Source organism: Protopterus annectens, chromosome 3.part0 (assembly GCF_019279795.1).
Source record: "Protopterus annectens isolate FY-2018-M chromosome 3.part0, PAN1.0, whole genome shotgun sequence".
NCBI classification, from domain to species: Eukaryota; Metazoa; Chordata; order Ceratodontiformes; family Protopteridae; genus Protopterus; species Protopterus annectens.
Window position 1 is genome coordinate 1594893971 of NC_056731.1, and position 25417 is coordinate 1594919387.

At 45.2% G+C, this 25417-nt stretch overlaps 1 protein-coding gene across 1 annotated transcript in view; it reads left to right on the forward strand.

Annotated features, from left to right (window-relative positions):
- Nucleotides 1-25417, forward strand: part of MTDH (metadherin) — a 1697336-nt gene that overhangs the window by 704706 nt on the left and 967213 nt on the right. Inside the window, exon 5 of the mRNA XM_044065932.1 lies at nucleotides 25250-25318. Within this exon, the coding sequence (XP_043921867.1) occupies nucleotides 25250-25318 (69 nt within the window). The remainder of the gene's footprint in view (nucleotides 1-25249; nucleotides 25319-25417) is intronic.

Consider the following 25417-nt stretch of genomic DNA (forward strand, 5'->3'; position numbering starts at 1 on the left):
CTCTGAACCTTGCAGCATGGCTGGTCATTTAATTATTCAAACAACACCTCTCAGTAAATCTGTAATGGATGCCATTTTAGAAGCCAGAAGGCCTAGTACTAGAAAGTCTTATGCTGATAAATGGAAGAGATTCTGTGCTTGGAAACAAGCACAAGGAACGGACACAGCAAAGCCCAGTATCCCTCAGGTTTTACAATATTTGACTGAGATGCTTGACAAGGGCCTATTTTTTTCTTCAATAAAAATCCATGCCTCTGCCATCTCGGCTCATTACAACACGGAGCCTCCCCTCTTTTCTCATCCTGTGCTTAAACTGCATCTTAGAGGGGCCAAACATTTAAGGCCTCCCAGAAGATCACCAGCTCCTGCATGGGACCTCAATTTTGTGCTGGAAAAACTCACCCTGCCTCCTTTTGAACCAGCAGCTACTGCGGATATAAAATTGTTATCTTGGAAAATAGCTTTCCTCTTGGCATTCACTTCAGCAAGAAGGGTTTCAGAACTACAGGCTCTCATGGCTGTGGAGCCTTTTATTACATTTTACCCCGACAGGGTGTCCCTCAGGACTAATCCTTCTTTTATGCCTAAGGTGGTATCCAGTGTGGCTCTTAACCAAGCAATTCACCTGCCAACATTTTACCCAAATCCGCAGAACAAGGGGAAGTGGATTCTGCATTCATTGGGCGTACACAAACAACTAAGATTCTACTTAAACAGGACCAAATCTCTAAGAAAGTCTGAGCAACTACTGGTGGCATTTGCTGCCGGATCAGAGGGGAAGGCTATATCAAAGCAGACTATTCCTAAGTGGATAAGCCACTGCATTCATTTCTGCTACTTGCACCATGGGAAACCTGTGCCCAAGGGGATCAGGTCACATTCCACCAGGGCAGCCTCTACCTTGGCAGAGGAGTTCCAACTGAAGGCATTCTAGATGCTTCTACTTGGAGCTCTGTTCATACCTTCACAAAGCATATATATGTATATATATATATATTTTTTTTTTGCTCCCCATTTGGGGAGCACCTGACATCTGGGGCAAGAAAAACTGAATAAAATGGTGTCGGCTGCATGTTTTATACCCCTGACGACCTGACGTCATGGAAGAAGATACAGCAACCGACGCAGGACCCAGGACTTTGTTATTCAGGCTGACTGAGGGCAACCTGCCAGCAGATTACCCAGCTGTAATGACTGCAACAGTGAATACACTCGAACATCTACATTTATGGTAAGTGTACACAACTGTACTTTATGGCCCTAATCCCTTCATCTGGTGGCCATATACTTGCTTGCAGATCTGAGCAAAAGCAATGCTTTCCCTTAGGACGTAAATATTCCCACACATGTTCTGTGAAGGCTGCTATGTACCTGAGTGGCAGGGTCCAGGGACATGTCTCAACTACTGCTGCTTGCAGGATTACTCTCCTCTGCTAGGTGTCCAGAGTGCAGTAAGTCAGACTACCAGCCCCCTCCCACAAGGACGTGTGACTGTGTCATCTGCTCATTCCAATCCTCTCTTGCCTTGCTGATGTCCTTCAAGGATGCATCTGCAGTCCTTACAAATGGGTTGTCCTGTCGTCAGGCAGCCCTTCGGTCGGCCGGATTCCAAAGTCTGGGTCTGGCCTCGGCTGGTGTCGCACTTCACCCGACGTCATAGCGGCAGTTCTTCGGGTATAAAGGCATCAGCCGACGCCATTTTCCTCAGTCTTTCTTGCCACGTGGCGCCCGAAGCAGAAGCTGTTCGCAAGTGCCGGTCGGTCAGAACCAGAGATTACTACTACAAGTACCGAAGACTTCTAAAAAGCTAAGTACCCTGTTGGGGACACTCTCTTGCCTCAGCCGATGTCAGAAAAAGTGAATAACTGTTTAACTTGTGGGAAACAAATACCTCATAAAGATTTCCACTCTTACTGCTTACCTTGCTTAGGCCCAGACCATGACGTAGCAGCTTGTCTAGCCTGTGCTTCTTTCAACCGGCGGACACTTAGACGCCGGTCGGAATTTGCTGAGGAGTTTTTCGGCTCCGATTTTGCTTACATTATGCCGTCGGATACTCCGACTACGCAAATTTCTAAAAAACGCAAGGAAAAGGACCGACACTCGCGGTCCGCGGTTTCGCCCGAAACCGCGGTTAAGCCAACCGCGAGTGTCTCGGTTTCGGCTGAAACCGAGTCCATGGTTCTTCCTTCGGCTGAAAGTGTTCCTCCTACCGAGGCCTCATCCAGCATGGTGGAATCAGCTTCTGAAATACCACCTGCTCTTGCAGGTTCACAGGATTTATCTGATACTATCCCCTTGGATATTTCTACCCCTGCACGTGGAGCTGCTAGGCCACCTGCATCTATGTCGATTAAGGCCTTTGCCAGGGCTAAAGCAGCAAAATCTACCACAACTGTGCCTGCTAAGACCCTCTCACACAGGCCTAGCTCTAGTTCACAAATGCTTAGTCTTGCAGAGGATCTCATTTCTTTGATCCGGGGATCCCAACCTCACCCAGACAGGTCCTCTCACCCACCTCCAGAGAAGAGGCCTAGAGCAGAGCCCCCTGAGCCAGTTTCTATAGATAACTCCTCTGATGAATCAGATAATTCTAACCCTCCAGAGGCCCCTTTTTCTCCTTATGAGGACTCTGATGCAGAAGAGTCCATTCCTTCTGCCTCTCCGCCTGAGGAATTTTCCTTTGGGGAAACCTTGCATGCTATGAGGGAACAATTTCAATGGCAGGGCCAGGATTTTTCAGACTCTAGGAAAAGGCTTAGAACCTTTCTGCATTTGCCACAGCATAGGCCTCTAGCCATTCCTCCAGTACTTACTGTTGCGGATGATGCATTTAATGATGCTTGTACTGCTCCTGATTCTCTTCCTCCGGCCCCTGCTAAGCCCGATAGATACTACAGGGTTCCGGACACACATTATCATTTGTATAAGGCCCCTCTTGCAGATCCCGAAACTATCTCCCAGGGACCCAAGGCTGTAGCAGCTACCTCTGCCAAAAAACCCCTCCCCTCTGAAAGGGAATCTAGGGCCTTAGAGAGATGGGGCAAAAAAGTTTACACTTCTGCTACTCTTTCAGCTAGAGCCTTGAACTGTCAATTCCACATGATTCAGTATCAGGAATTTATGTTAGATCAGTTAACTAAAAATCTGTCCTCGGATGAACCATTAGACAAAAAATCTGTTCAGGAAATGGTACATAACATTCAGCAGGTCAGTAATCATTCTTTAAAATGCGGCTATGATGCACTGGAGGCTTCCTTTAGATCAGCCATGACTGGCACAGTGATCAGAAGACATGCATGGTTAAAAGAGCAGTCCTTACCAGACCATGTTAAATCAAAGCTCCTAGATGCTCCCATGAATAAGCTCAATTTGTTAGGATCCCCTGCACAGCAAGTGCTGAAGAAGGTGGAAGAGAAAGCAAAATCGGTCCAGACAGTCAAGGATTTCTTGCAGGTCCAGCCTCCAAGGTTTAGCAGGAACTGGCCTTCCAAGAATTGGTCCTTTCCAGACACCTCCAGAGCTCCGAGAGGCAGAAATAGGCGCTCAAGAGGCAGGGGGTCAATCCAGAGGTGCCTACAGGGGGCGTCAATGGCAGGCTAACAACCAGCGAGGTACAGCCACAGATCCAGCCGCCACCACTTCCACAGGACAATCACAATGACTTGGCTCTGGCACCGCCTACCAGGGAACAACTAGAAGCACCCTTAGGCGGGAAGCTAGCCTTATTTTCAGTAAACTGGCATTACATCACAGGAGACAAATGGATTTTACAGTCAATAGACCAAGGTTACAGGTTTCACTTCCATACTCTACCAAGGAAGAGAGGAATGCCAAACCTACCTCCAAATCAGAAGACAGAAGCTCTACAACAAATAACTCACTTACTAAGAATGAGAGCTGTAGAAAGGGTACCATCTATGGAACAAGGCCAAGGATTTTACTCCAGACTCTTTCTGGTTCCAAGAAAAGAAAACCAATGGAGACCTATTCTCGACCTGTCCGCTTTAAACACATACCTCATTGTTCCAAAATTCAAAATGCTGACCCTACAGCAGCTTCTTCCCATGCTGGGCAAGGAGTCTTGGCTGGTAACTCTAGATCTCAAGGAGGCATACCTGCACGTCCCCATACGACCAAATTGCAGAAGATACCTCAGATTTCTTGCAGGATCAGAGCATTATCAATTCTCAGCATTGCCCTTTGGCTTATCTACTGCACCCAGAGTATTCACGAAATGCCTGGCATCAGTAATTGCTCATTGCAGGCTACAGGGAATTCAAATTTACCCGTACCCGGACGACTGCCTGTTACAAGCGGACAACAAAAACAAATTAACAAAAGATCTGGAAAGGGTCATTCATCTACTACAAGCCCTGGGATACACAGTCAGTATAAAAAAGTCAAGGCTGATACCATCCCAAAGGATTACCTTCTTGGGTGCAGATTTGGACACAACAAAACAAATGGCATTCCTGACAGTAGAAAAACAGGAGCAACTCCCTTTCTACTTCATGGCATTAACAAAGCAGAACCAGCTGACAGCAAGAAAAGTCCTGCAAGCTCTCTGTTACATGGCATCCTGCGTAATATTAATTCCACATGCCAGACTGCATATGAGAAAGTTACAGTGGTACCGAAGGAATTTATGGTCTCAGCACAAGCACAGCCTAGAAACCCAAATTCCAATAATTCCATGCCTGCAACAAGAATTCCAATGGTGGGCCCAGGCCTGTCAATCAAACAAGGGACTTCCCTTCCGCAGCACTCAACCAAGCCAGACCATCACAACAGACGCCTCAGACCTCGGTTGGGGGGCACACATGCTGGACAAGTGCATACAAGGCTTATGGACTCAAGACCAGCTGCACCTACACATAAATCAAAAGGAAATGCTGGCAGTAAAACTGGCAATTCAGGCATTCAGACCTTTTCTTCAACAGGGTCAACTGCTGATAAGGACGGACAACACCACAGTTATGTGGTACATCAACAAACAGGGAGGCACACATTCATACCCTCTGTGCCAGATGGCACTGGACCTCTGGAATGTGGCACTGAGCTTCAACATTCAGCTACAAGCAATTTTTGTGCCAGGAAAAGAAAATATACTAGCAGATATCCTAAACAGAACCACCACGGATGCCCACGAATGGATGCTGCATCCGGACATCTTCAAAACCATTACAGGGAAATGGGGACTGCCAGAAATAGACTTATTTGCATCCCCACACAATCACCAACTGAAAAAATTCTGCACAAGGACGTACCACCCACTTGCTTGGAAAGTGGACTCCCTATCTTTCAGTTGGACAAACCTGACAGCATATGCATTCCCACCTCTTCCTTTGATAAACAAGGTGCTACTGAAGATCAAAGAAGACCGTCCAAGGATCATCCTGATAGCTCCAGACTGGCCAAGGCAACATTGGTACCCATTACTGAGGAGTATGTCTCGGGAACAAATATGGCCTCTGCCCTTAGTTCCCTTGCTGTTAACACAGAACAACTTCAAAACCCTGCATCCAAACCTGAAAACACTGCAGCTGACTGCCTGGAACATTGCATAAAACCAAATAACCCAGCTTTATCTCAAAGGGTTAAAGACATTATCTTGGAGGCTCGCAGACCTTCAACAAGAAAAAATTATTCAGCAAAATGGAAAAGATATCTCATTTGGAGTACTGCAAAAGGAGAGAATGTGTCACTGGTAAACATAGCTAACATCCTGGAATACTTGGCAGAGCTCTTTCACAACGGCCTGTCCTATTCTTCCATTAAGATTCATGCATCAGCTATTTCAGCAGAATACAACTTGGATCCTCCAGTATTCTCACATCCTCTGCTCAGGCAGTTTCTGAGAGGGATTAAAATGTAAAGCCACCCAGGAAGCCGCCATTGCCAGCATGGGACTTGAACTTTGTGCTAGAAAAGTTGACACTCCCTCCTTTCGAGCCAGCAGCAACAGCAGAATTACAGTACTTATCATGGAAAACTGCTTTCCTGCTTGCAATCACTTCAGCAAGAAGGGTATCTGAGCTACAGGCATTAATGGCAGTACAGCCCTTCCTGATCTTCCATCAAGATAGAGTGTCCATGAGAACTAATCCTACTTTTATGCCAAAGGTGGTCTCCAGGGTATCTTTAAATCAGGCTATCCACCTACCTACATTCTTCCCCAACCCACAAAACAGGGGAGAAAGACTGCTGCATACCTTGGATGTACATAGACAATTACGTTACTACCTGGACAGGACCAAGAGCAATAGAAAAACTGACCAGCTACTGGTAGCATATGCAACAGGAATGGAAGGAAAAGCAATTTCAAAACAGACAATCTCTAAGTGGATAGGAAATTGCATTAGATTTTGTTACTCCTACCATGGAAAGAAAACTCCAGAAAACATCAGGCCTCACTCTACAAGGGCTACAGCCACTACCACAGCTTTTCACGAGTGGCTACCAAAGACATTTTAGAGGCTGCTACTTGGAGCTCCGTGCATACATTTGCCAAGCATTATAATTTACCTTTATACTCCAGATCCCGAGCAGGTTTTGCCACTGCTGTTTTGCAAGGGATCTTAACTTCACCATAATCTATTTCTCCTCCTCCCCCAGTTTGGCTATGGTAATGTCCTTCAAGGATGCATCTGCAGTCATAACAAATGGGTTGTCCTGTCGTCAGGCAGCCCTTCGGTCGGCCGGATTCCAAAGTCTGGGTCCGCTTCGCTGATGTCGCACTTCACCCGACGTCATCTCTGCTGGTCTTCGGGTATAAAGGCATCAGCCGACGCCATTTTCCTCAGTCTTTCTTGCCGCGTGGCGCCCGAAGCAGAAGCTGTTCGCAAGTGCCGGTCGGTCAGATCCAGAGATTACTACTACCGAATACTACTTCGAAGACTTCTAAAGCTAAGTACCCCGTTGGGGACTCTTTCTTGCCTCAGCCGATGTCAGAAAAAGTAAATAACTGTTTAACTTGTGGGAAACAAATACCTCATAAAGATTTCCACTCTTACTGCCTACCTTGTTTAGGCCCAGACCACGACGTAGCAGCCTGTTTAGCCTGTGCTTCCTTCAACCGACGAACGCTTAGGCGTCGGTCGGAGTTTGCTGAACAGTTTTTCGGCTCAGATTTTGCGTACATTATGCCGTCGGATCCTCCGACTACCCAAATTGTTAAAAAACGCAAAGAAAAAGACCGACACTCGCGGTCCGCGGTTTCGGCCGAAACCACTGTTAAGCAAGCCGCGAGTGTTTCGGTTTCGGCCGAAACCGAGAAAATGGGTCAATCTTCAGCCGAATCCATGACTACTACTGAGGCTCCTGCTACCTTAGTTGAATCGGCCTCTGAAGTTTTGCCTATTACTGTGGTTCCTAGTGAATTATCAGACACCATCCCTTTGGATGTCTCTACCCCAGCACGTGGTGCTGCTAGGCCTCCTGCAGCCATGTCTATAAAGGCCTTTGCCAGGGCTAAAGCAGCCAAAACTGTTAAATCAGTGCCTGTTAAGGCCCCCTCACACAGGCCCACTTCTAGTTCACAAATGCTTACTCTGGCAGAGGATTTATTCTCCTTAATTAGGGGATCCCAATCTCACCCAGACAGGGCCTCTCAGCCTCCAGAAAAGAGACCTAGAGCAGATCCCCCCGAGCCAGTTTCCTCTGATGATTCTTCGGATGACTCAGACATTACAGATCAGCCAGAGGCTCCTTTTTCTACTTATGAAGATTCCGATGCTGAAGAATCCATTCCATCTGCCTCTCCACCAGAGGAATTTTCCTTTGGGGAAACCTTACATGCCATGAGAGAACAATTCCAATGGCAGGGACAAGATTTCTCAGATTCAAGAAAAAGGCTTAGGACTTTTCTGCACTTACCACAACATAGGCCCTTAGCTATACCTCCAGTTCTGCCTGTTGTGGATGATGCATTTAATGATGTTTGCACTGCTCCTGATACTTTACCTCCAGCCCCTGCCAAACCAGATAGATTTTACAGGGTGCCAGACACTCATCACCACCTATACAAGGCCCCACTTGCAGATCCTGAGACTATATCCCAGGGGCCTAAGGCAGTAGCTTCGACCTCAGCAAAAACCCTCTCCTTCTGAAAGGGAATCCAGGTCCTTAGAGAGATGGGGAAAAAGTTTACACCTCTGCTACTCTCTCAGCTAGAGCTTTAAACTGTCAGTTTCACATGATCCAATACCAAGAGTTTATGCTTGATCAGTTAACTAAGAAGCTGTCCTCTGATGACTCCTTAGATAAGAAATATGTTTTAGAAATGGTGAATAACATTCAGCAGGTTAGTAACCATTCTTTAAAATGTGGCTATGATGCACTGGAGGCTTCATTTAGATCAGCCATGACTGGCACAGTGATAAGAAGGCATGCATGGTTGAAAGAACAGGTCTTGCCGGATCATGTTAAAGCAAAGCTGTTAGATGCTCCTATGGATAAGGCCAGTCTATTTGGTACCCCTGCTCAGCAGGTAATGAAGAAAATGGAAGAGAAGGCAAAATCTGTACAAACAGTTAAGGATTTCTTGCAGGTTCAGCCCCCAAGGTTTAGCAGGAACTGGCCTGCCAAAAATTGGTCCTTTCCAGACTCCTCAAAATCTCAGAGGCAGGAATAGACGCTCTAGAGGCAGAAATCAATCCAGAGGAGGTGCCTATAGAGGACGCCACTGGCAAGGCAATAACCAGCGAGGCACAGACACAACCACTTCCACTGCAACAGGACAATCACAGTGACTTGGCTCTGACACCGCCTACCAGGGAGCAAATAGTAGCACCTTTAGGCGGAAAGTTAGCCTTATTTTCGAAAAATTGGCACTATATCACAAAAGACAAGTGGATTTTGAAAACCATAGACCAAGGCTACAGGTTCCACTTCCACACCTTACCAGTAAAAAGAGGAATGCCAAACCTACCTCCAAATCAAAAAACAGAAGCTCTAAAGCAGATAGCTCAATTAACAAAGATGAGAGCTGTGGAAAGAGTACCAATAACACAACAGGGCAAAGGATTCTACTCCAGACTCTTCCTAGTACCAAGAAAAGAGAAAAGTTGGAGACCTATTCTCGACCTGTCCGTCTTAAACACATACATCATTGTCCCAAAATTCAAAATGCTGACCCTACAGCAACTTCTTCCCATGCTGGGCAAGGAGTGTTGACTGGTAACTCTAGATCTCAAGGAGGCATACCTGCACGTCCCCATACGACCAAATTGCAGAAGATACCTCAGATTTCTTGCAGGATCAGAGCATTATCAATTCTCAGCATTGCCCTTTGGCTTATCTACTGCCCAGAGTATTCACAAAATGCCTGGCATCAGTAATCGCTCATTGCAGGCTACAGGGAATCCAAATTTATCCATACCGGACGACTGCCTGTTACAAGCGGACAACAAAAGCAAGCTGACAACAGATTTACAAAGAGTCATTTGCTTGCTACAAGCCCTGGGATACACAGTCAATTTAAAAAAGTCAAGACTGATACCATCCCAGACAAGAACATTCTTGGGTGGAATTGGACACAGTAAAACAAATGGCATTCCTAACTGCAGAAAAACAAGAACAACTCCCTCTTTACTTCTTGGCATTAACAAAGCAGAACAAACTAACAGCAAGAAAAGTACTGCAGGCCTTGGGCTTCATGGCATCATGCATAATCCTGGTCCCCATGCCAGACTGCATATGAGAAAGCTACAGTGGTACCTAAAGAATTTATGGTCTCAACACAGGCACAGCTTAGAAACCGAAATCCCACTAATCCCATGCCTGAAACAAGAGTTCCTATGGTGGGCTCAAGCATGCCAGTCAAACCCAGGCTTGCCCTTCCACAACTTTCAAGCAAACCAAACCATCACAACGGACGCCTCAGACCTAGGCTGGGGCACATGTTGGACAAGTGCATACAAGGATTGTGGACTCCAGACCAGCTGCACCTGCACATAAACCAAAAAGAAATGCTGGCAGTAAAACTAGCAATCCAGAAATTCAGACCATTCCTCAAAGAAGGCCATTTAATGATAAGGACAGACAACACCACAGTCATGTGGTACATCAACAAACAGGGAGGCACTCATTCATACCCCTATGCAGAATGACTCTGGACCTTTGGAATATGGCTCTGAGCTACAACATCCAGTTACAGGCAATATTTGTGCCGGGAAAAGAAAACACCCTAGCAGACATGTTAAGCAGAACCACCTCGGATGCTCACGAATGGATGCTACACCCGGACATCTTCAAGGCCATCACAAAGAAATGGGGAATGCCACAAATAGACCTATTCGCATCCCCACTCAATCACCAGCTCAAAAAATTCTGCACAAGGACATGCCACCCACTTGCATGGAAGGTGGACTCTATCCTTCAGTTGGAAAGGCCTGACAGCATATGCATTTCCACCTCTTCCTTTGATGCACAAGGTACTACTGAAAATCAAAGAGGAACGTCCAAGGATAATTCTGATAGCTCCGAATTGGCCAAGACAACACTGGTATCCTTTGCTGAGGAGCATGTCTCAGGGGAGAATGTGGTCAATACCCCTGATGCCTTTGATGTTAACTCAGAACAACTACAACATCATGCACCCAAACCTAAAAACCTTGCAACTGACTGCCTGGAACATCACATAACAGCATCTAACCCAGACTTTATCCCAAAGGGTTAAAGACATTATCCTTGAAGCCCGCAGACCTTCAACAAGAAGGAACTATGCAGGAAAATGGAAAAGGTTTGTCATTTGGAGTACTGAAAGAGGAAAAGATGTGTCGAACATAAATATTGCTAACATCCTGGAGTACTTGGCAGAGCTTCTACATACGGGCCTGTCCTATTCCTCCATCAAGATACATGCATCAGCTATTTCCTCAGAATACAGCTTGATCCACCTGTCTTTTCACATCCTCTACTCAGGCAATTCCTCAGAGGGATCAAGAATGTAAAACCTCCTAGGAAACCACCATTACCAGCATGGGACTTGAACTTTGTGCTAGAAAAATTGACACTCCCTCCATTTGAACCAGCAGCAACAGCAGATCTTCAACACCTATCATGGAAAACTGCTTTCCTACTGGCAATTACTTCAGCAAGGAGGGTTTCGGAACTACAGGCCCTAATGGCAGTACAACCCTTCCTAAGCTTCCATCAAGATAGAGTGTCCATGAGAACTAATCCTACATTTATGCCTAAGGTGGTATCCAGAGGGTGGTATCCAGAGTGTCTTTAAACCAGGCAATCCACCTACCTACCTTCTTTCCCAATCCACAGAACAGGGGGGAAAGGCTGCTGCATACCTTGGATGTACATAGACAGTTACGCTACTACCTGGACAGAACCAAAAGTAACAGAAAAACTGACCAGCTTTTAGTAGCCTATGCAACAGGAAGGGAGGGAAAAGCAATTTCCAAACAGACAATCTCCAAATGGATAGGAAATTGCATAAGATTCTGTTACTCCTACCATGGAAGACCAGTTCCACAGAACATAAGACCTCATTCTACAAGGGCTACAGCCACTACCACAGCTTTCTTACGAGGAGTGGCAACCAAGGACATTATTGAGGCGGCTACTTGGACCTCCGTGCATACATTTGCCAAGCATTATAATTTACCTCTATACTCTAGATCCCGAGCAGGGTTTGCCACTGCTGTATTGCAAGGGATCCTAACTACACCATAATTCTTCTTCCTCCTCCCCTAGTTAGGCTATGGTATTCTACCCATTTGTTATGACTGCAGATGCATCCTTGAAGGACATAGTACAGTTTTGTACCTACCATAAATGTAGATGTCCGAACAGGATAGCATCTGCAGTCAGGATTACCCACCCTCCTTCCCCTCTGTGGCACTCCTAGGGTATCTACCCATCTAATAGCTAGCTGGGGGGGAGTCTCTTATGGTGTATTTGTTTGTATATATGTACATACATGCTTATTTTTGTGTTTGCCTTCTACTATTTTGGAAACATTGGCATTTATCCAAAATTTAGCTTTCCTAGAGGGCAACTGGCATCTGGGGCAAGAAACACTGAGGAAAATGGCGTCGGCTGATGCCTTTATACCCGAAGACCAGCAGAGATGACGTCGGGTGAAGTGCGACATCAGCCGAAGCCGGACCCAGACTTTGGAATCCGGCCGACCGAAGGGCTGCCTGACGACAGGACAACCCATTTGTTATGACTGCAGATGCTATCCTGTTCGGACATCTACATTTATGGTAGGTACAAAACTGTACTTTCTACCCATTTGTAAGGACTGCAGATGCATCCTTGAAGGACATAGTACAGTTTTGTACCTACCATAAATGTAGATGTCCGATAGGCATGCATCTGCAGTCAGGATTACCCACCCTCCTTCCCCTCTGTGGTACTCCTAGGGTATTTGCCCATCTTGTAGCTAGCTGGGGGAATCTATTTTGGTGTATTTGTTTGTATATATGTACATACATGCTTATTTTTTGTTTGCTCTCTACTATTTGGAACGATTTGCATTTATCCAAATTTAGCCTTTCTAGAGGGCACCTGGCATCTGGGGCAAGAAACACTGAGGAAAATGGCGTCGGCTGATGCCTTTATACCCGAAGAACTGCCGCTATGACGTCGGGTGAAGTGCGACACCAGCCGAGGCCAGACCCAGACTTTGGAATCCGGCCGTCCGAAGGGCTGCCTGACGACAGGACAACCCATTTGTAAGGACTGCAGATGCATGCCTATCGGACATCTACATTTATGGTAGGTACAAAACTGTACTTTCCCCCACCTGAGCTGCTAATTGAACATGGGTCATCTGGGTCACAGTCAAGGTTTTTCTTTCGTCTTACCCTTCTAGTTTGCTTACAGACGTTCATCCTAGATACTGGACAAAAATAGTAATCCTGTGTGTTTAGTGTAATATACATTTTATCACATTGTTCTACAATCTACAACAGAGCCCACCGTGATGGGCTGGGGTATACCCTTCCTCAGCCAGCCCTCCCTGTTGATGGTCTTCCATCTAGCCTCAGCTTTTAGAATTCTGCTACAGTTGCATATTATGTGTGTCAAATCTTCATTGTGATTTTTGTAATTTCTATTAAGATACTTTCTGGGGATGAATCGTGGTGGGGCACTGAGTGATTGTGCTTTCGTTATCTGCTATGTTTAAGTCATAACAAGCATTAGAAAAAAAGAGCACAGCTGTCCCAATCATGATATTCCAAATGTTTTGCTGAATGTATTTGAAGATATCAACTGTTGCGGACCCATCAAGGAAATTCTTCTTATAAATCATTTAATACAGCAATGTTGGGTTTATTATTTCTGACAACTGAGGAATATTTATTTTTATATGTCAGAGTGGTGCATAATCACCATGGTCACATTGGTAAGAGAATTGATAATCGATAATTTTCAGTTGCCTGTTTGATGCAGAGGTGTATGACAGCATGCTTAGACCCTACAGCAGTGCTGGTTTTAAGTTCCATAGCCTCCATTCACCTACTTTGAAACTTTGAGTAGGTCACTTAACCAAACATTGCTCCTGGTTCACTCCGGAAAAGGGAATTTGTTCAGTGGGTTGCCCAGTTAACAAATGCTGTATTTATTTTGTTTCCCACCTTCAAGCCCTTATTCTTGATGGATGCTCAACCACACCAGGAGGAAGCTGCGAGATGTCCTTCCATATCACTCTTACAGTATTCATAACCTTAGTGCTCTCCTGCCAAATATAGCCCAATGTCCAGCCAATATACCAAAGCCTTTAGTACTTAACTGTTGTACGTCACACATATGCTCCCCACACGAGGTGTAGGGCATAAAGATTGACGTATGGATGCACATACTCAGAATAACTTTTGTCACCAGACTGAACACCATCGTTGAACATCTATTTGAACGCCCTTCTCCTGTGCTGTTTACCAAGCTGCATTTCAGATAAGTGCCCCAGTGGAGTTTCTTATCTTTCTTTTTTCCGTAGTGTTGTTGGGTTCACGTCATCCAGAAAGGGAAAATGTCAGTGTGGGAGGCAGATTCCCCATAAAGATTGTCACAACCATTGTCTTTTTTTTTTTGTTTGTTTGGGTGCTTCCCACGACCGTACGCAGTAGTCTATCTGCCAGGCCTTTGTCCCTAAGATTCTGCTTTGTCTTCTGTCCTCTTTATCCGTTTACCTCTGAAACCAGCATCTTAACCTCCTGGCTCAAGGTGCTATGGCAGAGTCTTCCCATCCTGAGAGCCAAATGTCTGATATGGATGTTTTCCAGCCTTCCCTCGGAAGTTTCTCTCAAGGCTAATGAAAGCCCAGAGGATCGCCAGTATTTACTTTGGATTACGTTGCAGCGACCTCATCAGAGGCTGGCGTTTATCTCTACAAGATTCCTTGTATATAGATTTGTTGAATATTCTTTGTGAAGTAGAATGTTTTTATTAGTTTTGTATATATTAATTAAATAATTTTAGGTGTAGTGTGAGTAATTGTATAGATTTTTATTGGCTGGCTTATTATATATATTAATGTTACAGCTTGTCTGTTTTTAGTCAACACTGAAGAAAAGTCTGTTGACTTGAAAGTTTTGTTTGTTATACAGTAAATTAATGGTTTTGGACCATTGTTTTTTTCTCTTTTTGAAATGCATCTAACTTCTCACACGTTCTGAGGCTTTACAAATCTCTGCTCCTGATGTTGAAGAGGAACCTCTACTGATTATGTCCGAGAGACCGAGATGGATTCTCTAGCTCTTAGGGAGGAGATTCTTGCATCTCTTATTCAATGTCGCCAGGGGTCTGACTGTCCAAGGGTGTTTCATGTAAACGTCTCAGAAAATGAAACCGAAAACCAAGCATATTTCCTCAGTAGTTAAGGATCTCCAGAGTGAATGGCAGGATTTTACTCGGGGGTTATTCAATGCTTTGATGGCTTTAAAGACTCCTCAAGGGGTGTCTGTGCATGCCCCATCCCTGGTCTTCGACTTCTCTTAAAAGACCCAGGAAATTAGATTCTTTGGACTAGGGTCTAGATTCAAGGGAAGAGTCTAAAATTCCTTCCCCCTTGGACCATGGTTCAGAGGAGGAGTACTCTGTTAATCTAGAGTCCCCTCTGGAGGAACTCTGTTGCTGTATGATGGAATTTTAAGTGGGCTTGTTCTCAAGTTTCTGACATCTGGAAGAGTTGTTATGAGCTCATCCAGATGGAGTCTCCTAAGCCATTGGCTGTTCCTCTGGTTTTGGCTGTCCTTCTGGATACCTTTTCAGCATCTTCTGTGGCCCCTGATTCTCAGCCCCTTGCACCCAAGAAACCTGATAGATTTTATAAAGTGCCTGAGCAGTGTAAGTTTCTTTATAAATGCCCTTCTGATTACTCTTTTATTTAGTGTCTGTCTCTTCTTAAAAGTCCTTCAAGTTGTTGCTGTCTACTAAGTTGCTTCCTTCAGATAAGGATAGTAGGGCTGTGGAGAGGCTGGGCAAAATGGTTTACAGTGCTGCCACAGTGCCATCAATTGCAGACTTGTATGACCAGGTATGTTTTGGCCCTTTTTTCTCAGGTTTTCCAAGTGATTTCAGACCTTCCTGACTTTGAGGAAAGGCTTCTCCCTTTTCTCTTTTGGGCTGTACCTCCTGAGTTGCTTGTTACTGTATCAAATGCAGCTTCAGTGCTGGTGATGCCTCCTCCAGGCCTGCTGCCTGTGGTTCAGTTATGAGGCGTTACTCTTTGTTTCATCTTCAGGCTTTGCCTGATGACATTAAGGCAAACCTATTGGATATTCCTATGGGTAATACAAGTCTTTTTGGTGCTACTGCTGCTGAACTTTTCAAGTGTTTCCAGGATAAGGCAGTAGCTGAAACATTTTTGTTTCTCCTATTCCCATGTTTCAGAGGAGTTACCCCTTCAAATCTGCATTTGTTTTTAGGCAGTCTCACCCTCCACCTAAGGGAAAACTGGTTCTAGAAGTTTGCCCCCTGTTAAGTCTACTCAGACTGCTACCTCCTAGACACCTGCTTTTCATGACAAACCGAGTTCCATATGACAGTTTGTTTCCCCTATCCTTTGGCCAGGGAAGTTCAGGGTGCTGTCTTTTTCAGATTGGTTAAGGATAACAGACTCTTGGGTTCTGTCAATTATCATTTTATGATTTGAACATCTCTTCCTCCCTTTTTGGACATTTCTTAACCTCTTATGGAACAACTTCCTCTTTTCCAGGAGGTGCTCCATTCTCTTTTGCTTCAGGACACAATTCAAGCTGTGCCTCCTGCCTAGGTAGGGAGGTGCTTTTATTCCAGAATGTCTTGGCTCCCCAAAAGGAGGACACTTGGAGACTAACTCTGGATCTTTCCTGGCTCAACACTTTTCTTAAGATTCTTTCCTTTTGGATTTTTTCTTCAGACTTTATTTCCCCTTTCACCCCGGGTCTCTGGAACTTGAGTACTATCCACATCCATCCGGTTTTTAGGATTTGTTTTTTTATGTTTCTTTGTTTCTTCCTTGCATTTTCAGTTCTCTGCATTTCCCTTTGGTCCCTTTACTGCCCCAAGGGCAATCAAATGCCTCATTCCTGTTATTGCCTTTTGCCCTGTCTGGGCGATCTGTTCATTCAAGGTTCTTCCACTGATGCTCTGCCTCAGGATTTCAAGTTTACTATTTCCCTGTTGCATAGTCTGAGTGTTCACCATAAACTTAGAGAAACCAGCTCTGATGCCATCTCAGGATCAAATTTTCCTCTGTTGCAGGCTTCAGACCATCTCCATGCTGGAATCTCTGCCTGCTCCCAAGGCCCTGTCTCTTACTGCCGTTTTCCAGTCTGTCCTTCCCTTGGCTTCAGTCACAGCCAGTGATTTTCTCAGGGTTCTCAGGTTTATGGCTTCCGTCATTACCATGCTTCCTTTGGCCAAGCTCCACATGAGAAAGCTTCAGTGGTATCTAAAGATGTTCTTTGGGTTTCACTGTTGCAGTCATCACACTTGGATTATCCTGCCAGGGGTAGCCCTCAGTCAGCCTGAATACCAGAGGCTTAGTATTTCTACGTCGATTGCTGACGCTTTAAGACTGACGTCAGGCCATCAGAGGTATAAAAACAGGCAGCCCAACGCCGTTACATCAGCCTTTCTTGCTGAGGAACCCAAAGAAGAAGCAGTTTGCACGAGTGCCAGTTGGCCGCTACCTGAGTTTTCCTTCCAAAATTGAATCATCCTGAAGTCTTCAAAAGCTAAGCACCCTGTTGGGGATCCTTTTTTCTTGCTCTAACCGATGTCAGAAAAAGTTAACAATTGGTCTTGCCTGTGGAAAGCAAATACCACACCTAGATTTCCATTCTTACTGCATCATCTGTTTATGCCCAGACCACGATGTACCTCGCTGTTGGTTTTGTGCCTTGTTCAACACCCAAACTATTCGTTGTCGGGCCCTTTTTGTAGCTAAATACTTTCGTTTTTGATCTCCGTATTCCGAAATGGTTTTGGTAAACTATCTGACAACCGATCTTCTGAAAAAGCATAAGGATAAAGACAGAGAGACTGCACAGGTCCAAAACTGCCGACACCGCTTCCGTTAAGCTCGTCACCAGTTCACCGGTATTCAGTGATGCGCTTTCAAAGCCTCTGATGCCCACTTCGATGGATTCACAGGCCGCTACCGAGACCCATTTGGAGTCCAGTATGCCACACGACTCTTCTTTGACTATGGTACCTGTGAATGTCTCTACCTTGGATGGGTCCGGAGCCACTGTGCAGGCACCGGCTTCTGATGAAGTTCTTCGCACTACAGATGTTTTGACTCAAACCGATGCCTTCTTTCCCTTCTTCATTTCTTTCTAAAACTTCTGAGTTTCTAAGGCCAAGTGTACGAGCTACACCTAAAAAAAAATGACGGCTCAAACGCCTGTTTCCTTGCCACAGTCTCAGATTTTTAAAATGGCAGAAGACCTGATCATGCTGATTAGGAGAAGCCAGCCTTCTCCTGCTAAAAGAAAGATAGACTTGTCCCCAGCAGCTTTATCTGACTTTATCTGAGGTTTCTGAATATGAAGACATGCCTTTATCTGCCTTTGAGGATTCAGGTGCAGAGGAATCCATTCCTTCTGCCTCCCCTCCAGAGGATTTTTCTTTATGTGAAACCTTATCTTCTTTGAGAGAGAATTTCCACTGGGAATGCCAGGGTTATCCTCAGTCCAAAAAGAGACTCGGGGAATTTTTAGATTTACCACAGCACATACCCTTAGCTATCCCTCCTTTTCTGGATGTTGTGGATGATGTCTTTATGGATTCCAGCCTAACTCCTGATTCTTTACCTTCAGCTCCAAGGAAACCTGATAGGTACTACAGAGTCCCTGACTCTCACAAATTTCTCTTCAAAAATCCCACTGCTGACCCAGAGGTCATCTCCCAAGGACCTAGAGGAATAAAAGCAACTGCAGCTAAGAATCCCACCCCCTCGGACAGGGATTCCCAAGCGATACATCTCTGCAACTCCCACCATTAGAGCATTTAATTGTCAGTTCCACATGCTGAAATACCAGCAACATACTATGGAACTTAAGCAAAAATGATCTACCTTTCCTGACTGTGCAGAAAATAAAGAATTACAGGAGCTTATGCATTCTGCAAACCAAGTCAGCAAGCATACCCTGCAACGTGGGTTTGACGCCCTAGAAGCATCTTGCAGGCCAGCAGTCACCGGTTCTGTACTTAGAAGACATGCCTGGATTAAGGAGCAGTCCTTGCCAGACCATGTCAAATCTGTCAAATCAAAATTATTAGACGCTCCTCTGAACAACGCCAATCTGTTTGGCACCAAAGCAGAAGAGGTTTTAAAAAAGATGGAAGAAAAGGCTAAATCTATGCAGGCAGTCAAAGATTTTTTGCAAGTGCAGCCTCCAAGATATAGTAGGCATTGCCCCTCAAAACATTGGTCCTTTCCAGCCTCCTCAAAGGCATCTCAAACTAGACCCCCCCCCATATTACAATCTCAGGGTATGCAGAGATCTAAGCAATGGAGTACCTCCACTTCTAAAGCAGGGGATGCTAAGCCACCCCCTTACAGAAAGAATTCACAATGACTTCTCAACTCCACCCCTCATCTTTGCCCAATTGCTGGTGCCCCTAGGAGGAAAACTTGCCCACCATGTTAAAAAACTGGACCTCCATCATCAGCGATCTATGGGTCCTCAACATAGTATCCCAGGGGTACAAATTTTATTTCCACATGCTGCCAACCCCAAAAGGGTTCCCAGACCTTCAGTCCCTGCTCTGTCCATAAGGGCAATTCAGCCTGTCCCTGCAGAACAGATAGGCCAAGGTTTTTTATTCCAGACTGTTCCTGGTACCCAGAAAAGAGGGCACCTGGCACCCAATCTTAGACCTATCCATTCTAAACAACTTCCTGGTGGTACCAAAATTCAGAATGCTCACCCTACAGCAGCTTCTCCCTATGCTGTTCAAAGATGCCTGGTTAGCCACCCTAGACCTAAAGGAGGCATATCTGCACATCCCAATCAGGGACTCCTGCAGGAAATGTCTATTTTTCAGGGCAGGATCTATGCATTATCAGGTCTCTGCACTTCCCTTTGGCTTATCCACTGTTCCCAGAGTTTTCACAAAATGCCTGGCTCCAGCCATTGCCTATTGCAGACAGAGAAATATTCAAATTTACCCTTACTTGGATGATTGCCTGATTCAGGCGGACAGTCAGGGAAAGCTGATGCAGCACCTGACATTTGTAAAGGACCTTCTGACCTGCCTGGGGTACACTATCAGTGAAAAGAAATCCAAACTAGTCCCCATTCAAAAAAATTGTATTACTGGGAGCAAGCTTGGACACAGCAACCCAGATGGCATTTCTTACTCCAGAAAAACAAACCTATCTGACAGGCTACTTCGCTAAAATGGCCACCAGAACCCAGCTGTCCGCAAGGAAAGTCCTGCAGGCTCTAGGGTTCATGGCCTTCTGCATTCTACTAATTCCATATGCCAGACTGTATATGAGGAAACTTCAATAGTATTTAAAAGGTCTTTGTTGCTAACATTCACAGGATCTGGAAACTATCATTCCTGTAATACCTTGTCTAAGGAAAGAGTTCCTTTGGTGGGCAACAGCATGCAACCACAACAAGGGGCTTCCCTTTACACAACCCCACGCCGCCCAGACCCTAACAGACTCATCAGACTATGCCTGGGGTGCACATCTGGACGGCAGGTGCATTCAGGGCCACTGGAGCCCAAATCAAATTCATCTGCACATCAACCAAAAAGAGATGCTAGCTGTTCAGCATGCTCTGACCCCTACTCTCACCGGGGCCCCTACTAATCAAAACCGTCAACACCACAGTGATGTGGTACATCAACAAGCAGGGGGGAACCCACTCTGCAGGCTAGCCATGACCCTGTGGAACATGGCTTCAGCCATGCATATTCACCTGCAAGCTCAATTCCTGCCAGGCAACCAAAACTCTCTGGCAGACAACTTAAGCAGAAATCTCCTAGACCCACACGAGTGGCAATTAAACCACAACACCTTCAACCTTGTGACCCAGAAATGGGGTACCCCAAAGGTGGACCTCTTTGCCTCCCCCTTCAACCAACCAGCTCAGCAAATTCTGCACCAGGGTACCTCACAGCAAGGCCTGGAAAGTGGATGCCCTATCCTTCCAGTGGGCAGACCTCTCAATCTATGCATTTCCTCCTCTGCCTCTTCTTACAAGAGTATTACTCAAGGTAAGGGAGGAAAGACCAAGAGCAATCCTGATTGCCCCAGACTGGCCACGCCAACACTGGTACCCACTACTGCGCAGTCTGTCACCAGTGCCCCCATGGCACCTACCCCAGATCCCAACTCTCCTGACTCAGCAGGAGGGACAGCTCTTGCATCTGCAGTTGCAACCCCTAAACCTTGCAGCCTGGCTTATTCCTTGAATTCTCCAGTAGCCAGCCTAAGCAAGCAGGTACTGGATGTCGTAAGTGAAGCCAGACGACCCAGTACAAGAAAATCCTGTGCTGAAAAGTGGAAAAGGTATTGTTCCTGGATTCACACTAAAGGATCGGATACAGCACAGCCCTCCTTACCTCTTATCCTGGATTACCTAGCAGACCTACTCCACAGAGGCCTGTCCTTCTCTTCCATTAAGATCCATGCCTCTGCCATCTCTGCTCATTACAGCACTGAGCCATCTCTCTTCTCTCACCCTTTCATCAAGCAGCTCCTGAGAGGGGCTAACAACTTAAGGTCACCAAGAAGAGCCCTCACCCTTGCTTGGGACCTTAACTTTGTGTCGTAAAAGCTCACTCTTACCCCCCTTTGAGCCTGCAGCATCAGCAGAGTTAAAATTCCTCTCTTGGAAAACAGCCTTGCTTCTGGCCATCACTTCAGCTGGAAGAGTGTCTGAGCTACAAGCACTTATGGCTGTGGATCCCGTCATTATTTCTCATGCTGACAGGGCCTCCCCTCAGGACCAACTCAACTTTTATGCCTAAAGTAGTGTCCAGTGTGGCTCCCAACCAATCTATCCATTTGCCCTCCTTTTTCCCTAATCCTCAAAATAAGGGGGAAAGAATCCGGCATTATTTAGATGTGCACAGACAGCTCAGATTCTGCCTTGATAGGACCAAACCTTTTTGGAAATCTGACCAGTTACTAGTCAGCTTTGCACTAAGGGCAGAGGGCAAGGTCATATCAAAACAAACCATATCCAAATGGGATAGCACACTGTATCCATTTCTGTTGCAAACACCATGGGAAACCACCCCCTTAGGGGGTCAGAATGCATTCCACTAGGGCAACTTCAACCTTTACAGCCTTTCTCAGATGAGTCCTTACCAGGGACATTCTGGAAGCTGCTACTTGGAGTTCTGTTCATACCTTCACTAAGCATTACCACCTGCCTATCTTTTCCAAATCCAGGGTGAGCTTTGCAACAGCAGTCCTGCAGGGCATACTAGCCAGCCCCATCTCTTCTTGACTGCCTCCACCCATCCTTCAGCATTGGGAATCAACCCAAGTGTGATGACTGCAACAGTGAAACACGAAGAACATAGTACAGTTGTGTACACTTTCATAAATGTAGATGTTTGAGTGTATTCACTGTTGCAGTCCAGGTTTCCCACCCTCCAGCCCTCTTGTCTCTCTGTCTCTCTCTGTTCCTCACTCCTTACAGGGCTATTGGTATTTACTTTTTGCTGGTAATGTTTTCCACCATAACTTAGCTCCCTATTTGGGGGCTCTTGACATTTGGGGCAAGAAAAACTGGTGTAATGGCATTGGCTTTCTGTTTTTATACCTCTGACGACCTGACGTCAGTCTTGAAGTGACTGCAACCGACGCAGAAATACTAAGCCACTGTTATTCGGGCCAACTGAGGGCTACCCCTGGCAGGATAACCCAAGTGTGATGACTGCATCAGTGAATACACTCTAGCATCTACATTTATGGTAAGTGTACACAACTGTACTTTCAGTGTAGCTCCAATATTACCAGGTCCCCTGGACTTACACTTCCTTCCCTGTGTCAAGTTGAAGCTTTACTGGTGGATTCTTAAACTTTCTGTCAAGCCATGGCTTCCTTTCCAGGCTCCAGTCCTGACTCAAGAGTTCTTTACAGACTCCTCAGACAGGGGATGAGTTCCTCCTTTGGCCCCCTCAAGGTTCAGGGTGTCTGGCCTCTTCATTAGAGATCAGACCACATTAGTATAAAGAACCAGGAAGTCATATTTGTCCAAATGGAAAAGATTTTCTGTCTGGTGTCTATCTGACCATAAGGATCTCCTATCTATGGGGGTTCCTCTGGTTCTCTCTTTTTTTATGTGATCTGCTCCACACTGGGTTAGTGTATGCTGCTGTTAAAGCTCACCTGTCAGCAATTTCTGCTTGTTTGCCCTTGCATCTTCCTTTGGCTTCTAGATTTGAGATCAAGCAGTTTCTTAAAGGTGTCCTTCATATCAGATCTCCCAGGAAGCCTATTTCACCTTCCTGGAACCTCAGTTTTGTTGTTGAAAAATTGAGTCAGGCTGCTTCTGAGCCTGCTTCTTCAGCTTCCTTACAACATTGTACTTGGAAGACTGTTCTCTTTTTGGCTCAATTCAGCCAAGAAAGTCTCTGAACTTAAGGCTTCAATGGTCATTCCTCATTTTCTAGTTTTCCATAGAGACAGTGCGTCTCTTCATATTAATCTTCCTTTTATGCTCAAGGCAGCTAATGAAATTTCTCTTAATCAGTCTATTCATCTTCCCTCTTTTTTCCCTTCTTCGCAGTCTGCCAGTGAAAATGTTCTCTTCACACTTTGGATTTACATAGACAGTTCAGATATTATTTGGACAAAACTAAAGTTATTTGCAAATCAGCTGTTGTCATCTGAAGACATGAAAGTTATCCAGAATGTTTCTCCACTTCTGCAAACATCCTTTCACTACCAGTAGAAGAGAACCCTGCCTTTCAGCCTCACATTGGTACCCATTGTATTTACCAAATGTATGGTCAGATGGATCAAGGTGTTTCTTACCTGGATAGCTGACTCATGGTTGCTGTTTGAGTTTGGTCAGGAGCTTTCTAGTCAGGGTCTTTAAGCATTGAGAGGCTTTAGTTGAATAGTAAATTGAGGAATAGCAGTTTGTGTACAAAGATGTTACATATGCTATGTCAGACTCCAAGCCGGTCACAAGTGGTGTCCCACAGGGCTCAGTCCTTGGCCCCCTATTGTTCGACATCTACTTCTCAGAAGTACAGGACAACATGGGAGGACTTTGGCTGACAAAGTTTGCAGACGACTGCAAACTGGGCGCCATAGTGGAAAGAGCATCGGACACGGATATCCTTCAGAAGGGACTCACAGAAACAGATAGCTGGTGCCAGAGCCATGGCCTGAAGTTAAACGCCAAAAAATGTATAGTCATACCCTTCGGGAAAAACAAGGTAACCCCAAGCTACCATATAGGTGGCAATCCACTAAGCACAGAAGAGCTTATCAGGGACCTGGGGACCCAGGTTGACAGTGGCCTTTCTTTTGACACTCACGTTGCTAAAGTGGTTAGAAAGACCTTCTACATTGCCCACCTGATCATGAAGGGATTCACATCCAGATCTAGTGAGGTCATTGTTCCCCTGTACTCTTCACTTATCAGACCAATGATCGAGTACAATGCCCCATTCGGGATGCATCTCACCCGACATCTGCAGCAATTGGAGAGACCCCAAAAGTTCCTCACCAAAAGGATAAAGGGACTCCAAAATCTGTCATATGCTGCCAGATTGAAGAAACTCCAACTCTATTCAGTCGCATACCGTCTGCTCAGAGGTGACATGTGCGTGACATACAAGGACAAGGCCATGTCCAACCCGGAATTAATGGACATGCTCCACCTCAAAAAATCCAAATCCACCAAAACCACTAGAGCAAGCGACTTAAACCTTAGCACGGATATAAATAGGATGTGCTGGAGGGATAGATTTATCACTCAGAGAGACTCCCTATGCTGTGGAATAAAATCCCGGTCCATGTGAGGCAGAGCACCTCGCTGGCTCTGTTCAAGAGAAATCTTGACCTGTGGATGGAAGATCGTAGGTTTACCCCGGGAATCATCTCTGTGTCACTGCTGGACAGAGGCACAACAAACTAATGGGTACAGTATTTTTTCATATAAGGGGTGGCGTAAGCCACAAAACTTTGGGCTAGGCTTATAAATGCCTTAGGGCAGATAGCCTAGTATAAACCTATGAACCTATAACTTTCCCACCATATGAATATATTATAGGAGATGGATAACCATGTGTAGATGTTTTTAATACACTGGTTCAAGAATGCACAGTGACCAGAGGTTTAGTGCATGAGTTTCTTTACTGCTTTCAAGTTTCTTTTCAGCTTTTAAGGATATTTGCAAAATCTGACAAGTGGTTATTTGCAGTGCCACTGTAGAACTGTGCAACAAAAATACATGCATTTAAAATTTTTAGAAACACTGTTTTATTTAGGTTTTGATGACCAAGTAAACCCTCTAGGCTTTTCATCTTATTTTTCTGTAACTAAAAATATTGATATCAAAAAGGTTTACTGGGAAGATGTTTAAAATTTGCATAGTTTTGGCAGACAAGTGGTAAGGGATCTGTAGTGTTCGTTTGCACTAGCATCATATTTTGAAGTAAACTGTATTAATAAGAGTGGATTTATGTCATTGTGTATTGGGCAGTTTATTGAACATGAGGCAGTATACTTGTATATGTGATACCTTTGTACTGATTTACCTCTCTATTTTTTAATGAGTTGTAATGCATATTATTTGATGTTCGACAGGAGAACAGTCTTTGAATAACCAGTTCAGCGTTGTGAAATCTGGAAAGGATGATGCAGTTATTTCACAGGGTAATATAGCTTTTCTTTTTTGAGTTGCAGGAAAACGCACACTGTTAAATAATTGTGCATCTGTATTAAGTGTTTTGGCAGTTTTGTTGCTTAACTTCA